Source organism: Gambusia affinis, linkage group LG18, assembly GCF_019740435.1.
Source record: "Gambusia affinis linkage group LG18, SWU_Gaff_1.0, whole genome shotgun sequence".
In the NCBI taxonomy this organism is placed as follows: Eukaryota; Metazoa; Chordata; class Actinopteri; order Cyprinodontiformes; family Poeciliidae; genus Gambusia; species Gambusia affinis.
The window spans coordinates 5851570-5867516 of NC_057885.1; the positions used below are offsets into that span (position 1 = coordinate 5851570).

At 41.5% G+C, this 15947-nt stretch overlaps 1 protein-coding gene and 21 non-coding genes across 23 annotated transcripts; all 22 read left to right on the top strand.

The window, feature by feature from the left end:
* Window positions 1-1433: 1433 nt before the first annotated feature.
* LOC122820732 lies at window positions 1434-4159 on the top strand. Of its 2 annotated transcripts, XM_044098314.1 has the most exons (6): window positions 1434-1525; window positions 1617-1949; window positions 2038-2373; window positions 3178-3288; window positions 3377-3405; window positions 3476-4159. In XM_044098314.1, exons 1-6 carry the CDS (start codon window positions 1486-1488, stop codon window positions 3584-3586), a joined length of 960 nt encoding a protein of 319 aa, XP_043954249.1. In that variant the 5' UTR covers window positions 1434-1485; the 3' UTR covers window positions 3587-4159. The 2 variants fall into 2 exon arrangements, with proteins under 2 accessions (XP_043954249.1, XP_043954248.1); XM_044098313.1 differs by having other exon boundaries at window positions 3377-4159.
* Window positions 4160-5459: 1300 nt separating this feature from the next.
* On the top strand, window positions 5460-5533 carry trnan-guu. Its single transcript has one exon. It is a non-coding gene; the product is annotated as a tRNA-Asn (tRNA).
* Window positions 5534-5888: 355 nt separating this feature from the next.
* Window positions 5889-5962, top strand: trnan-guu. The gene has a single exon. It is a non-coding gene; the product is annotated as a tRNA-Asn (tRNA).
* Window positions 5963-6324: 362 nt separating this feature from the next.
* trnan-guu lies at window positions 6325-6398 on the top strand. Its single transcript has one exon. It is a non-coding gene; the product is annotated as a tRNA-Asn (tRNA).
* A 353-nt stretch (window positions 6399-6751) lies between these two features.
* Window positions 6752-6825, top strand: trnan-guu. Its single transcript has one exon. It is a non-coding gene; the product is annotated as a tRNA-Asn (tRNA).
* Window positions 6826-7187: 362 nt separating this feature from the next.
* On the top strand, window positions 7188-7261 carry trnan-guu. The gene has a single exon. It is a non-coding gene; the product is annotated as a tRNA-Asn (tRNA).
* Window positions 7262-8046: 785 nt separating this feature from the next.
* trnan-guu lies at window positions 8047-8120 on the top strand. The gene has a single exon. It is a non-coding gene; the product is annotated as a tRNA-Asn (tRNA).
* A 362-nt stretch (window positions 8121-8482) lies between these two features.
* Window positions 8483-8556, top strand: trnan-guu. Its single transcript has one exon. It is a non-coding gene; the product is annotated as a tRNA-Asn (tRNA).
* Window positions 8557-9349: 793 nt separating this feature from the next.
* trnan-guu lies at window positions 9350-9423 on the top strand. Its single transcript has one exon. It is a non-coding gene; the product is annotated as a tRNA-Asn (tRNA).
* A 355-nt stretch (window positions 9424-9778) lies between these two features.
* Window positions 9779-9852, top strand: trnan-guu. Its single transcript has one exon. It is a non-coding gene; the product is annotated as a tRNA-Asn (tRNA).
* A 357-nt stretch (window positions 9853-10209) lies between these two features.
* Window positions 10210-10283, top strand: trnan-guu. The gene has a single exon. It is a non-coding gene; the product is annotated as a tRNA-Asn (tRNA).
* A 355-nt stretch (window positions 10284-10638) lies between these two features.
* On the top strand, window positions 10639-10712 carry trnan-guu. The gene has a single exon. It is a non-coding gene; the product is annotated as a tRNA-Asn (tRNA).
* Window positions 10713-11935: 1223 nt separating this feature from the next.
* Window positions 11936-12009, top strand: trnan-guu. Its single transcript has one exon. It is a non-coding gene; the product is annotated as a tRNA-Asn (tRNA).
* Window positions 12010-12371: 362 nt separating this feature from the next.
* trnan-guu lies at window positions 12372-12445 on the top strand. The gene has a single exon. It is a non-coding gene; the product is annotated as a tRNA-Asn (tRNA).
* Window positions 12446-12807: 362 nt separating this feature from the next.
* trnan-guu lies at window positions 12808-12881 on the top strand. The gene has a single exon. It is a non-coding gene; the product is annotated as a tRNA-Asn (tRNA).
* Window positions 12882-13236: 355 nt separating this feature from the next.
* On the top strand, window positions 13237-13310 carry trnan-guu. Its single transcript has one exon. It is a non-coding gene; the product is annotated as a tRNA-Asn (tRNA).
* Window positions 13311-13672: 362 nt separating this feature from the next.
* On the top strand, window positions 13673-13746 carry trnan-guu. Its single transcript has one exon. It is a non-coding gene; the product is annotated as a tRNA-Asn (tRNA).
* A 352-nt stretch (window positions 13747-14098) lies between these two features.
* Window positions 14099-14172, top strand: trnan-guu. Its single transcript has one exon. It is a non-coding gene; the product is annotated as a tRNA-Asn (tRNA).
* A 362-nt stretch (window positions 14173-14534) lies between these two features.
* trnan-guu lies at window positions 14535-14608 on the top strand. The gene has a single exon. It is a non-coding gene; the product is annotated as a tRNA-Asn (tRNA).
* A 352-nt stretch (window positions 14609-14960) lies between these two features.
* trnan-guu lies at window positions 14961-15034 on the top strand. Its single transcript has one exon. It is a non-coding gene; the product is annotated as a tRNA-Asn (tRNA).
* A 355-nt stretch (window positions 15035-15389) lies between these two features.
* On the top strand, window positions 15390-15463 carry trnan-guu. The gene has a single exon. It is a non-coding gene; the product is annotated as a tRNA-Asn (tRNA).
* Window positions 15464-15825: 362 nt separating this feature from the next.
* On the top strand, window positions 15826-15899 carry trnan-guu. The gene has a single exon. It is a non-coding gene; the product is annotated as a tRNA-Asn (tRNA).
* Window positions 15900-15947: the final 48 nt, after the last annotated feature.

The window sequence follows — 15947 nt, forward strand, 5'->3', positions numbered from 1 at the left end:
GGGATCAGATGAAGAGATAACCTCTTTCAGAACACCTACTGTCCTAGATGTTTCTGTGTCTGTGGTTGAGGGGCTGCTTGTAGCATCAGTCCTGAGACGTTCAGCATTTTTTTATGCCACCTCTGTCAATGCGCAGCGTAGGATTGATTCATCGATGCTTTGAAAAGTAATAGCTCTGACCTCACCTTCCTTAACCATGTAAACTGAACACACATTTTGCCAAGTTAACGTCTGTTATACTGCAGGGAACCTGCTGGACCGAGGGATTGGAACCTGTTGTAGGTCTGCAGGCGCAACAGAGAAATAAAGACCTGCAGATTCTGTTATTTCTAACTCACTTTTATCAGAGAGCACGTGAGGATTTACAAAAAAGAGGAACAACAGGCTTCTAGTGTTTTCAGGAGAGTGAACATTGAAGTCTGTCAATATTTCAGACTTATCTAAAGCTAAAAACATGTAAATAGTAAAGCAGATAAAATAAAATGATGGAGGAACTGGTTAATGTTGAGATTTTGATGGACTAATTCAGTTTTATTCTATGTGACCTGAACTTGGAACTGTTACTTCTTAAATGTGATGGGGGACAGAAAAGTGGCATTCTACTGTACAAGCCGGTTTGAACATATTCCTGCACTTTACGTGTTTTCTATAATTATTTGCTAGTACCGAATGGGTGTTATGATATTTGGTTCTAGTTTCATTGAAGCAGCACATTCTGTGTAAACTGCAAAAACAAGTTGACTTTCAAAGTCCGGAGAAATCGATGCAACAGCTGGTGCTGAATGATCAGCTCCTAAAATTCAAACGTCAACAACGAGGCGAAGCTTAATTGGTAAAAAATAATAATAATAATAAAAATTTGCTTAGGATTTTTTTTTTATCATGTTGTCCTGCTTTGTAAAATGTACTAATTATATAAATATCATGGAACAAATTAACATCAGTCATGATGTCGTCTCAATCAAAGATGAAGCCAAACTCAAACTTTTGATCAACTAAGAAACTGAAAAGAAAACAACTAAGAAATCTCCAGATACACTTAGCATTTAAAGGAATAGTGCTTTCTATTTATTGTGACCGTTATATAATTAAGTGAACACAGTGACGAAGGGTTGTATAATTGAAGTTTTGATGGTAAACATTTCTGCCCTGTCATTTCTCTTGCTTGCTTGTTTCACAGTAAAACCCGTAAATGTCACATTTTGCTGCCCTAACTACAGGAAGACAAAACAAGGCCAGACGGCCCACAACAGTCTCAGTCATTCAGCTGCTTTAAATAACCACTTCTTTTTTTCTTTTCTTGCTATGTTGTTTCCTCAGAAATCAGCAAATCAAGCTTTTCAGTGCTCAATTTCATGAACCAATCAGAGCTGACAGACGTGGCAGAATGTAGAGCAGCCTGGTGTTGGTACGTCTACGCCTGGTGACTTTCTGCCACTTCAGTAGACTTGACTGCTGCAATTAAGTGGAAGTACAGAAGAGAAGATGGTTTTCTTTGCGACCGTGCTCCTGCTCTGTTATCTGTGTGAGTATAAACAAAAAATGCAGATTAGGAAAATCTTCTGTCTCCCTCTATGTGCAAAAACAGGATGATTTCTTCTGTGTTTTTGTTACAGGTGGAGCAGAGCTCAGTGACGTCTCTCAGCCCGTTTCGGTGCGAACGCTGAAGCTCGGAGAATCAGCAACCATCGAATGCGTCTTAAAGAGTATAATTGATAAGAGAGTGTGGTGCAAACTGACAGCAGAGAGAAGACTGCAGGTGGTTGCGACTTATTCTTCTCGCTACAAATGGATTGTAGTTGATGAACTGAAGCATCGCTACTCAGTAAATTCCAATAATCACCTGACCATATCAGCAGCGTCTTGGGACGATGCTGGAACTTACTTCTGTGGAGTTCTGCGGGTAGATGACATTGAGTTTGGGTCGGGAACCTTGTTGATGCTGCAAGGTATTCAGTCTATTCTTGTATCGATTTAGTTTTAGTCGGACCCACAAACGGCTCTTGTGATCACAGTTGATCTGATTTCTTCTCCAAGGTGTGAAGCTGAACCACTCAGTGGTCCAGCCGCCAAAATCCCTGTCGGTCGGGTCGGAGGGCGCCGTGACTTTCAGCTGCACCTTCCACGCAGCTCAGTGCACGGCAGAGGACACCGGGGTCATGTGGCTGAAAACCTCTCAGCGTTCCTCTCCAGAAGTCATTCACGTGTCTCGGAAAACAGACGACTCCTGTAAGAGGACCGAGCGCGGAGAAACGACCTGCGTGCACGAGCTCCTCGTCAGAGACGTCGACTCTGACGGAGGGGGAACCTACTACTGCGCCGCCGCCGTGTGCGGACAGACACAGTTTGGAAACGTGTCCATGGTTTTTAACAGTAAGAGAATCGCAAAATATATGTGATGTTTATGACAAGATTGGATTTCATGTGGAAAATATATATATATAAAAAAGTCAAATAACATACAACAGAATTGAATGTAAAATTAAATGTAAATGGTTTAACAAGTCTCTGTCTAGCAGTGCACTTCAAATTGGTTTAATAATAAATAAAAGAAATTCTAGAAATTTACAGATCCCATGTAATCTTTGAACAATACAGTATAATTAAAAAACATATTTATTTACACTTTAGGTCATCTTATGAAATGTACAGATTTGCTGCACACAAAACCTTTATATACATTGAATTTTAAGATGATGGCTTATAAACAAGAGTCAAACATTTGTTTTACTCCATATAACATTTCTGATAAAAAAGAGACATAAAGTATGTTATGTCCATGTCCTACACGAGTCATGTGGAAGTCTGCTGACTTAAGTTTTCCAATAGAAAGTGACTGACACAATCTATAAGAAGGGTAAGTCACAGTTAACCATTCTGAACTAGCTGCCTGTTCACACATTGCTAAGATCAAAAGTCTGGTAAACAAACAAAAAAAAAAAGTTCACAAACAACATTGAAGCAAAAGACATTCAAGAGATGTAGAGAGAAGTTTTAACTAAGCGCAGGATACCAACAGAATTAGCCTCAGTTATTGAAATTAATCACAATGACTACATATTTCAATAAAAATGTGTGAGTATTTAAAATTTGCTCTATTTCGCCACATTTTTCCTGACTGAAATATGTTACCTTTCCTTTCATGATTCATTCACTATTGTGTCCTTCTGTTTGAAGGTGGGCTGAATCCAACCGTTGTTGTACTGGTGACGTCAAACATCATTTTTGGAATCACGACTCTCCTCCTTTCCTGGGTGCTTTGCAGATCCCGGAGAAAAGCTTCTGCTGGTTTGTAAAACTACGTGCAAAATGACATAAATGTTACTTTTGCATCGAGTTGAGTCGATCTGAGGTTTTACTTTTAATCAATCTCCAGGGGCCCCTAATAGAACTTTTCCTGATCAGGTGAGCTCATCTTTTCACGTTATGCTATATGTAAATTCAAATGGTTATTTCACACAAGCGCCTCTTACAGACTGCAGAATCCGTCGTCTATTCGAGTGTGTCTTCGCCCCACCGAAGCGTCGATTGCCGGTCGTCCACAGTGACGTACAGCAATGTGGTTTATTCTGACATCAGAAGCTGAAGAACAGAACCATCTTGGACTAAAGACAAAGCAGAGATACTGAATATTGTTGAAGATATGTCTTGAATTAATGTATTGTATAATAATAATGTTAATAGTAAAGCATAACTGATAAAGATAGCAACGGAAAAATCAATAATGTCATAGAGAGGGTGATAATTAAACATCTGTTGTGATCTGTTGTGCATTGACTAGTACAGCAATCTCTATGGAAACTCTGAGATGGCCTGCCGACCTGTCTACGATATCATCCTGGACACCCTCTTACACTCTTACCCCAATGGGATAAGGGTGTACGAAAATGGATGGATGGATGGATCACTATGGAAACTAAACCTGTTGATGTTTTGTATCATGTTTGTGTTCTAACACTATGATTTATATGTGAAAGTCCTACAAAGTTTTGCCATTGTTGTCTTAAAGCGTCAGACAAGGACAGTGTGAAAAGTGGCCGTGGAGTTGCAAGGCAATGTAAGGCTGTCGAGGAGACGGCATGGATGGGAAGGAACAGAAAGGGATAGAACATGAGGAGACACACACACACACACACACACACACACACACACACACACACACACACACACACACACACACACATAAACAAAACAAAAAAAAAAAAAACAGAAAGAGAAGCAGTATGGAGAATTCGGTTTGCAATACATCTTAAGCTAATAATGTGGTCCAGACCTCGGCTTTTGACGGCTGAAAACAATCAGAAGAATCATTTACTTCCCTTCATGATGTATAAGGACGGGATAACTTTGAAGGGTTTTTTGTTCCGTAATATTTGCTTTATTTCGTATAAGTTTGATTGTTCAATAAACACTTATTGACAAATTTGTATTTCACCTTTTCATTAAAGACATACAAACAGAAGTTTTATTAAATTTCTTTTAAATACTGTTTTAATACCACAAAAAAAATTATTTCGTTTTAAATTTATGGTCTCACATTGTTATTCTATGCAATCTATAAAATCTTAAACTAAGGCTTTTTGAAAAAAAAATATTGCTTGCCATGTCAGTTTGGACTCTCCAAACCAAACTCCCAGGGTGAGATGGAAACACAGCAAACCAATGTTTTGAAAACAAAGTTAAAGAAAATAAATAGTAAAATGTGAAAAATGTATTTCTGATATACCTAGAGATTTATTTTGAAAAGTTTCTGTTATTTTAACATGACTGTTATTCAGAACACGCCATTTGATCGACTAGACGTTTTTTTCAACTGAAATAAGCAAAAAAGCAGAATAATATGTTGTAAGTAAATTTAAAATTTATTCAAAAATAATAAAATACAATTATAGCATTTTAATGAAAAGAAAAAAGAATTACAGTATATATATATCAAATATAAACTAATGTATAGCCAAACAAACCTACAAGTGTTTTGTAGGTATTATTAAATTATACCGCTACATATAACAGAAACATAAAGAAAAACAATGAACATGACTAGTTTTACATGAACAAGTCATGTCTTTTGTAATTTTAAGTATTAAAATTATCTACACATTTCCTGTGATGAATTTAAAGAACAAATAAAATAATATATTTTAACTAAAAAATAATAATAACAATGAAAGATTTACTTCAGTACAAGATCGCTGCATGAAAAAGACAATGACCAAAGGAAAGATTTGAATTCCTCGATCTTTTGACCTTTGAACTCTGGTAAGGACAGTACAAAAAACTAAAAGGATTGGCAATAGATGTGGCGCAAGCAAAGTTTGAGGTTGAGAAAATTCCCCATCATCTTATCGCTCAACTCTATCTTTTGCCAAGGTTATTGCATTGGATTTCAGAAGAGGGGCCAGGATTTTGTACGTGTGATGAATCCATGCCATGGCCACCTGAAGCAAGACAGCATCTGAGTCTCTGTGGCGCAATCGGTTAGCGCATTCGGCTGTTAACCGAAAGGTTGGTGGTTCGACCCCACCCAGGGACGATTGTTCTTAATCCATAATAGCTGATTAGCACTAATTTTAGAACAACATCTGCTATTCACAGACGATGCTTTTGATAGATTTACATCAGTACATGATCGCTGCATGAAAAAGACGTTGACCAAAGTAAAACTTGGATTCCTCAAAATTTGAACTCTGTTAAGGACAGTATAGAACTCTAATGTTTGGCGATAGATGTGGCGCACGGAAAGTTTGATGTTGAGAAAATTCCCCATCGTCTTACCGCTCAACTCTGTCTTTTGCCAAAGTTATTGCATTGGATTTCAGAAGAGGGGCCAGGATTTTGCACAGGTGATGAATCCATGCCATGGCCACCTGAAGCAATACAGCATCTGAGTCTCTGTGGCGCAATCGGTTAGCGCATTCGGCTGTTAACCGAAAGGTTGGTGGTTCGACCCCACCCAGGGACGATTGTTGTTAATCCATAACAGTTGATAGCTGATTAGTACTAATTTTAGAACAACATCTGCTATTCACAGACGATGCTTTTGATAGATTTACATCAGTACATGATCGCCGCATGAAAAAGACGTTGACCAAAGTAAAACTTGGATTCCTCAAAATTTGAACTCTGTTAAGGACAGTATAGAACTCTAATGTTTGGCGATAGATGTGGCGCACGGAAAGTTTGAGGTTAAGACAATTCCCCATCGTCTTACCGCTCAACTCTGTCTTTTGCCAAAGTTATTGCATTGGATTTCAGAAGAGGGGCCAGGATTTTGCACAGGTGATGAATTCATGCCATGACCACCTGAAGCGATACAGCATCTGAGTCTCTGTGGCGCAATCGGTTAGCGTGCTCGGCTGTTAACCGAAAGGTTGGTGGTTCGACCCCACCCAGGGACGAGTGTTCTTAATCCATAATAGCTGATTAGCACTAATTTTAGAACAACATCTGCTATTCACGAACGATGCTTTTGATAGATTTACATCAGTACATGATCGCCGCATGAAAAAGACGTTGACCAAAGTAAAACTTGGATTCCTCAAAATTTGAACTCTGTTAAGGACAGTATAGAACTCTAATGTTTGGCGATAGATGTGGCGACGAAAGTTTGAGGTTAAGACAATTCCCCATCGTCTTACCGCTCAACTCTGTCTTTTGCCAAAGTTATTGCATTGGATTTCAGAAGAGGGGCCAGGATTTTGCACAGGTGATGAATCCATGCCATGGCCACCTGAAGCAATACAGCATCTGAGTCTCTGTGGCGCAATCGGTTAGCGCATTCGGCTGTTAACCGAAAGGTTGGTGGTTCGACCCCACCCAGTGACGTGTGTCTTTATTCCTGAACAGTTGATAGCTGATTAGTACTAATTTTAGAACAACATCTGCTATTCACGGACAATGCTTTTGATAGATTTACATCAGTACATGATCGCTGCATGAAAAAGACGTTGACCAAAGTAAAACTTGGATTCCTCAAAATTTGAACTCTGTTAAGGACAGTATAGAACTCTAATGTTTGGCGATAGATGTGGCGCACGGAAAGTTTGAGGTTAAGACAATTCCCCATCGTCTTACCGCTCAACTCTGTCTTTTGCCAAAGTTATTGCATTGGATTTCAGAAGAGGGGCCAGGATTTTGCACAGGTGATGAATCCATGCCATGGCCACCTGAAGCGATACAGCATCTGAGTCTCTGTGGCGCAATCGGATAGCGCGTTCGGCTGTTAACCGAAAGGTTGGTGGTTCGACCCCACCCAGGGACGATTGTTGTTAATCCATAACAGTTGATAGCTGATTAGGACTACTTTTAGAACAACATCTGCTATTCACGGACGATGCTTTTGATAGATTTACATCAGTACATGATCGCCGCATGAAAAAGACGTTGACCAAAGTAAAACTTGGATTCCTCAAAATTTGAACTCTGTTATGGACAGTATAGAACTCTAATGTTTGGCGATAGATGTGGCGCACGGAAAGTTTGAGGTTAAGACAATTCCCCATCGTCTTACCGCTCAACTCTGTCTTTTGCCAAAGTTATTGCATTGGATTTCAGAAGAGGGGCCAGGATTTTGCACAGGTGATGAATCCATGCCATGACCACCTGAAGCAATACAGCATCTGAGTCTCTGTGGCGCAATCGGTTAGCGCGCTGTTAACCGAAGGTTGGTGGTTCGTCCCCTCCCAGGGACGAGTGTTCTTAATCCATAATAGCTGATTAGCACTAATTTTAGAACAACATCTGCTATTCACGAACGATGCTTTTGATAGATTTACATCAGTACATGATCGCCGCATGAAAAAGACGTTGACCAAAGTAAAACTTGGATTCCTCAAAATTTGAACTCTGTTAAGGACAGTATAGAACTCTAATGTTTGGCGATAGATGTGGCGCACGGAAAGTTTGAGGTTAAGACAATTCCCCATCGTCTTACCGCTCAACTCTGTCTTTTGCCAAAGTTATTGCATTGGATTTCAGAAGAGGGGCCAGGATTTTGCACAGGTGATGAATCCATGCCATGGCCACCTGAAGCAATACAGCATCTGAGTCTCTGTGGCGCAATCGGTTAGCGCATTCGGCTGTTAACCGAAAGGTTGGTGGTTCGACCCCACCCAGTGACGTGTGTCTTTATTCCTGAACAGTTGATAGCTGATTAGTACTAATTTTAGAACAACATCTGCTATTCACGGACAATGCTTTTGATAGATTTACATCAGTACATGATCGCTGCATGAAAAAGACGTTGACCAAAGTAAAACTTGGATTCCTCAAAATTTGAACTCTGTTAAGGACAGTATAGAACTCTAATGTTTGGCGATAGATGTGGCGCACGGAAAGTTTGAGGTTAAGACAATTCCCCATCGTCTTACCGCTCAACTCTGTCTTTTGCCAAAGTTATTGCATTGGATTTCAGAAGAGGGGCCAGGATTTTGCACAGGTGATGAATCCATGCCATGGCCACCTGAAGCGATACAGCATCTGAGTCTCTGTGGCGCAATCGGATAGCGCGTTCGGCTGTTAACCGAAAGGTTGGTGGTTCGACCCCACCCAGGGACGATTGTTGTTAATCCATAACAGTTGATAGCTGATTAGTACTAATTTTAGAACAACATCTGCTATTCACAGACGATGCTTTTGATAGATTTACATCAGTACATGATCGCCGCATGAAAAAGACGTTGACCAAAGTAAAACTTGGATTCCTCAAAATTTGAACTCTGTTAAGGACAGTATAGAACTCTAATGTTTGGCGATAGATGTGGCGCACGGAAAGTTTGAGGTTAAGACAATTCCCCATCGTCTTACCGCTCAACTCTGTCTTTTGCCAAAGTTATTGCATTGGATTTCAGAAGAGGGGCCAGGATTTTGCACAGGTGATGAATTCATGCCATGACCACCTGAAGCGATACAGCATCTGAGTCTCTGTGGAATCGGTTAGCTGCTCGCTGTTAACCGAAAGGTTGGTGGTTCGACCCCACCCAGGGACGATTGTTGTTAATCCATAACAGTTGATAGCTGATTAGGACTACTTTTAGAACAACATCTGCTATTCACGGACGATGCTTTTGATAGATTTACATCAGTACATGATCGCCGCATGAAAAAGACGTTGACCAAAGTAAAACTTGGATTCCTCAAAATTTGAACTCTGTTATGGACAGTATAGAACTCTAATGTTTGGCGATAGATGTGGCGCACGGAAAGTTTGAGGTTAAGACAATTCCCCATCGTCTTACCGCTCAACTCTGTCTTTTGCCAAAGTTATTGCATTGGATTTCAGAAGAGGGGCCAGGATTTTGCACAGGTGATGAATCCATGCCATGACCACCTGAAGCAATACAGCATCTGAGTCTCTGTGGCGCAATCGGTTAGCGCGTTCGGCTGTTAACCGAAAGGTTGGTGGTTCGACCCCACCCAGGGACGAGTGTTCTTAATCCATAATAGCTGATTAGCACTAATTTTAGAACAAGATCTGCTATTCACGAACGATGCTTTTGATAGATTTACATCAGTACATGATCGCCGCATGAAAAAGACGTTGACCAAAGTAAAACTTGGATTCCTCAAAATTTGAACTCTGTTAAGGACAGTATAGAACTCTAATGTTTGGCGATAGATGTGGCGCACGGAAAGTTTGAGGTTAAGACAATTCCCCATCGTCTTACCGCTCAACTCTGTCTTTTGCCAAAGTTATTGCATTGGATTTCAGAAGAGGGGCCAGGATTTTGCACAGGTGATGAATCCATGCCATGGCCACCTGAAGCAATACAGCATCTGAGTCTCTGTGGCACAATCGGTTAGCGCATTCGGCTGTTAACCGAAAGGTTGGTGGTTCGACCCCACCCAGGGACGATTGTTGTTAATCCATAACAGTTGATAGCTGATTAGTACTAATTTTAGAACAACATCTGCTATTCACAGACGATGCTTTTGATAGATTTACATCAGTACATGATCGCCGCATGAAAAGACGCTGACCAAAGTAAAACTTGGATTCCTCAAAATTTGAACTCTGTTAAGGACAGTATAGAACTCTAATGTTTGGCGATAGATGTGGCGACGGAAAGTTTGAGGTTAAGACAATTCCCCATCTTACCGCTCAACTCTGTCTTTTGCCAAAGTTATTGCATTGGATTTCAGAAGAGGGGCCAGGATTTTGCACAGGTGATGAATTCATGCCATGACCACCTGAAGCGATACAGCATCTGAGTCTCTGTGGCGCAATCGGTTAGCGCGTTCGGCTGTTAACCGAAAGGTTGGTGGTTCGACCCCACCCAGGGACGAGTGTTCTTAATCCATAATAGCTGATTAGCACTAATTTTAGAACAACATCTGCTATTCACGAACGATGCTTTTGATAGATTTACATCAGTACATGATCGCCGCATGAAAAAGACGTTGACCAAAGTAAAACTTGGATTCCTCAAAATTTGAACTCTGTTAAGGACAGTATAGAACTCTAATGTTTGGCGATAGATGTGGCGCACGGAAAGTTTGAGGTTAAGACAATTCCCCATCGTCTTACCGCTCAACTCTGTCTTTTGCCAAAGTTATTGCATTGGATTTCAGAAGAGGGGCCAGGATTTTGCACAGGTGATGAATCCATGCCATGGCCACCTGAAGCAATACAGCATCTGAGTCTCTGTGGCGCAATCGGTTAGCGCATTCGGCTGTTAACCGAAAGGTTGGTGGTTCGACCCCACCCAGTGACGTGTGTCTTTATTCCTGAACAGTTGATAGCTGATTAGTACTAATTTTAGAACAACATCTGCTATTCACGGACAATGCTTTTGATAGATTTACATCAGTACATGATCGCTGCATGAAAAGACGCGTTGACCAAAGTAAAACTTGGATTCCTCAAAATTTGAACTCTGTTAAGGACAGTATAGAACTCTAATGTTTGGCGATAGATGTGGCGCACGGAAAGTTTGAGGTTAAGACAATTCCCCATCGTCTTACCGCTCAACTCTGTCTTTTGCCAAAGTTATTGCATTGGATTTCAGAAGAGGGCAGGATTTTGCACTGGTGATGAATCCCCATGCCATGGCCACCTGAAGCGATACAGCATCTGAGTCTCTGTGGCGCAATCGGTTAGCTGCTCGTTGTTAACCGAAAGGTTGGTGGTTCGACCCCACCCAGGGACGATTGTTGTTAATCCATAACAGTTGATAGCTGATTAGGACTACTTTTAGAACAACATCTGCTATTCACGGACGATGCTTTTGATAGATTTACATCAGTACATGATCGCCGCATGAAAAAGACGTTGACCAAAGTAAAACTTGGATTCCTCAAAATTTGAACTCTGTTATGGACAGTATAGAACTCTAATGTTTGGCGATAGATGTGGCGACGGAAAGTTTGAGGTTAAGACAATTCCCCATCGTCTTACCGCTCAACTCTGTCTTTTGCCAAAGTTATTGCATTGGATTTCAGAAGAGGGGCCAGGATTTTGCACAGGTGATGAATCCATGCCATGACCACCTGAAGCAATACAGCATCTGAGTCTCTGTGGCGCAATGTCGGTTAGCGTTCGCTGTTAACGAAAGGTTGGTGGTTCGACCCCACCCAGGGACGAGTGTTCTTAATCCATAATAGCTGATTAGCACTAATTTTAGAACAAGATCTGCTATTCACGAACGATGCTTTTGATAGATTTACATCAGTACATGATCGCCGCATGAAAAAGACGTTGACCAAAGTAAAACTTGGATTCCTCAAAATTTGAACTCTGTTAAGGACAGTATAGAACTCTAATGTTTGGCGATAGATGTGGCGCACGGAAAGTTTGAGGTTAAGACAATTCCCCATCGTCTTACCGCTCAACTCTGTCTTTTGCCAAAGTTATTGCATTGGATTTCAGAAGAGAGGCCAGGATTTTGCACAGGTGATGAATCCATGCCATGGCCACCTGAAGCAATACAGCATCTGAGTCTCTGTGGCGCAATCGGTTAGCGCATTCGGCTGTTAACCGAAAGGTTGGTGGTTCGACCCCACCCAGTGACGTGTGTCTTTATTCCTGAACAGTTGATAGCTGATTAGTACTAATTTTAGAACAAGATCTGCTATTCACGAACGATGCTTTTGATAGATTTACATCAGTACATGATCGCCGCATGAAAAAGACGTTGACCAAAGTAAAACTTGGATTCCTCAAAATTTGAACTCTGTTAAGGACAGTATAGAACTCTAATGTTTGGCGATAGATGTGGCGCACGGAAAGTTTGAGGTTAAGACAATTCCCCATCGTCTTACCGCTCAACTCTGTCTTTTGCCAAAGTTATTGCATTGGATTTCAGAAGAGGGGCCAGGATTTTGCACAGGTGATGAATCCATGCCATGGCCACCTGAAGCATTACAGCATCTGAGTCTCTGTGGCACAATCGGTTAGCGCATTCGGCTGTTAACCGAAAGGTTGGTGGTTCGACCCCACCCAGGGACGATTGTTGTTAATCCATAACAGTTGATAGCTGATTAGTACTAATTTTAGAACAACATCTGCTATTCACAGACGATGCTTTTGATAGATTTACATCAGTACATGATCGCCGCATGAAAAAGACGTTGACCAAAGTAAAACTTGGATTCCTCAAAATTTGAACTCTGTTAAGGACAGTATAGAACTCTAATGTTTGGCGATAGATGTGGCGCACGGAAAGTTTGAGGTTAAGACAATTCCCCATCGTCTTACCGCTCAACTCTGTCTTTTGCCAAAGTTATTGCATTGGATTTCAGAAGAGGGGCCAGGATTTTGCACAGGTGATGAATACATGCCATGACCACCTGAAGCGATACAGCATCTGAGTCTCTGTGGCGCAATCGGTTAGCGCGTTCGGCTGTTAACCGAAAGGTTGGTGGTTCGACCCCACCCAGGGACGAGTGTTCTTAATCCATAATAGCTGATTAGCACTAATTTTAGAACAACATCTGCTATTCACGAACGATGCTTTTGATAGATTTACATCAGTACATGATCGCTGCATGAAAAAGACGTTGACCAAAGTAAAACTTGGATTCCTCAAAATTTGAACTCTGTTAAGGACAGTATAGAACTCAAATGTTTGGCGATAGATGTGGCGCACGGAAAGTTTGAGGTTAAGACAATTCCCCATCGTCTTACCGCTCAACTCTGTCTTTTGCCAAAGTTATTGCATTGGATTTCAGAAGAGGGGCCAGGATTTTGCACAGGTGATGAATCCATGCCATGGCCACCTGAAGCAATACAGCATCTGAGTCTCTGTGGCGCAATCGGTTAGCGCATTCGGCTGTTAACCGAAAGGTTGGTGGTTCGACCCCACCCAGGGACGATTGTTGTTAATCCATAACAGTTGATAGCTGATTAGTACTAATTTTAGAACAACATCTGCTATTCACAGACGATGCTTTTGATAGATTTACATCAGTACATGATCGCCGCATGAAAAAGACGTTGACCAAAGTAAAACTTGGATTCCTCAAAATTTGAACTCTGTTAAGGACAGTATAGAACTCTAATGTTTGGCGATAGATGTGGCGCACGGAAAGTTTGAGGTTAAGACAATTCCCCATCGTCTTACCGCTCAACTCTGTCTTTTGCCAAAGTTATTGCATTGGATTTCAGAAGAGGGGCCAGGATTTTGCACAGGTGATGAATCCATGCCATGACCACCTGAAGCAATACAGCATCTGAGTCTCTGTGGCGCAATCGGTTAGCGCGTTCGGCTGTTAACCGAAAGGTTGGTGGTTCGACCCCACCCAGGGACGAGTGTTCTTAATCCATAACAGTTGATAGCTGATTAGGACTACTTTTAGAACAACATCTGCTATTCACGGACGATGCTTTTGATAGATTTACATCAGTACATGATCGCCGCATGAAAAAGACGTTGACCAAAGTAAAACTTGGATTCCTCAAAATTTGAACTCTGGTAAGGACAGTATAGAAGTCTAAAATGTTTGGGGCAAGCAAAGTTTGAGGTTAAGACAATTCCCCATCGTCTTACCGCTCAACTCTGTCTTTTGCCAAAGTTATTGCATTGGATTTCAGAAGAGGGGCCAGGATTTTGCACAGGTGATGAATCCATGCCATGGCCACCTGAAGCAATACAGCATCTGAGTCTCTGTGGCGCAATCGGTTAGCGCATTCGGCTGTTAACCGAAAGGTTGGTGGTTCGACCCCACCCAGGGACGATTGTTGTTAATCCATAACAGTTGATAGCTGATTAGTACTAATTTTAGAACAACATCTGCTATTCACAGACGATGCTTTTGATAGATTTACATCAGTACATGATCGCCGCATGAAAAAGACGTTGACCAAAGTAAAACTTGGATTTCTCAAAATTTGAACTCTGTTAAGGACAGTATAGAACTCTAATGTTTGGCGATAGATGTGGCGCACGGAAAGTTTGAGGTTAAGACAATTCCCCATCGTCTTACCGCTCAACTCTGTCTTTTGCCAAAGTTATTGCATTGGATTTCAGAAGAGGGGCCAGGATTTTGCACAGGTGATGAATCCATGCCATGACCACCTGAAGCAATACAGCATCTGAGTCTCTGTGGCGCAATCGGTTAGCGCGTTCGGCTGTTAACCGAAAGGTTGGTGGTTCGACCCCACCCAGGGACGAGTGTTCTTAATCCATAACAGTTGATAGCTGATTAGGACTACTTTTAGAACAACATCTGCTATTCACGGACGATGCTTTTGATAGATTTACATCAGTACATGATCGCCGCATGAAAAAGACGTTGACCAAAGTAAAACTTGGATTCCTCAAAATTTGAACTCTGGTAAGGACAGTATAGAAGTCTAAAATGTTTGGGGCAAGCAAAGTTTGAGGTTAAGACAATTCCCCATCGTCTTACCGCTCAACTCTGTCTTTTGCCAAAGTTATTGCATTGGATTTCAGAAGAGGGGCCAGGATTTTGCACAGGTGATGAATCCATGCCATGACCACCTGAAGCGATACAGCATCTGAGTCTCTGTGGCGCAATCGGTTAGCGCATTCGGCTGTTAACCGAAAGGTTGGTGGTTCGACCCCACCCAGGGACGAGTGTTCTTAATCCATAATAGCTGATTAGCACGAATTTGAGAACAACATCTGCTATTCACGAATGATGCTTTTGATAGATTTACATCAGTACATGATCGCCGCATGAAAAAGACGTTGACCAAAGTAAAACTTGGATTCCTCAAAATTTGAACTCTGTTAAGGACAGTATAGAACTCAAATGTTTGGCGATAGATGTGGCGCACGGAAAGTTTGAGGTTAAGACAATTCCCCATCGTCTTACCGCTCAACTCTGTCTTTTGCCAAAGTTATTGCATTGGATTTCAGAAGAGGGGCCAGGATTTTGCACAGGTGATGAATCCATGCCATGGCCACCTGAAGCAATACAGCATCTGAGTCTCTGTGGCGCAATCGGTTAGCGCATTCGGCTGTTAACCGAAAGGTTGGTGGTTCGACCCCACCCAGTGACGTGTGTCTTTATTCCTGAACAGTTGATAGCTGATTAGTACTAATTTTAGAACAAGATCTGCTATTCACGAACGATGCTTTTGATAGATTTACATCAGTACATGATCGCCGCATGAAAAAGACGTTGACCAAAGTAAAACTTGGATTCCTCAAAATTTGAACTCTGTTAAGGACAGTATAGAACTCTAATGTTTGGCGATAGATGTGGCGCACGGAAAGTTTGAGGTTAAGACAATTCCCCATCGTCTTACCGCTCAACTCTGTCTTTTGCCAAAGTTATTGCATTGGATTTCAGAAGAGGGGCCAGGATTTTGCACAGGTGATGAATCCATGCCATGGCCACCTGAAGCATTACAGCATCTGAGTCTCTGTGGCACAATCGGTTAGCGCATTCGGCTGTTAACCGAAAGGTTGGTGGTTCGACCCCACCCAGGGACGATTGTTGTTAATCCATAACAGTTGATAGCTGATTAGTACTAATTTTAG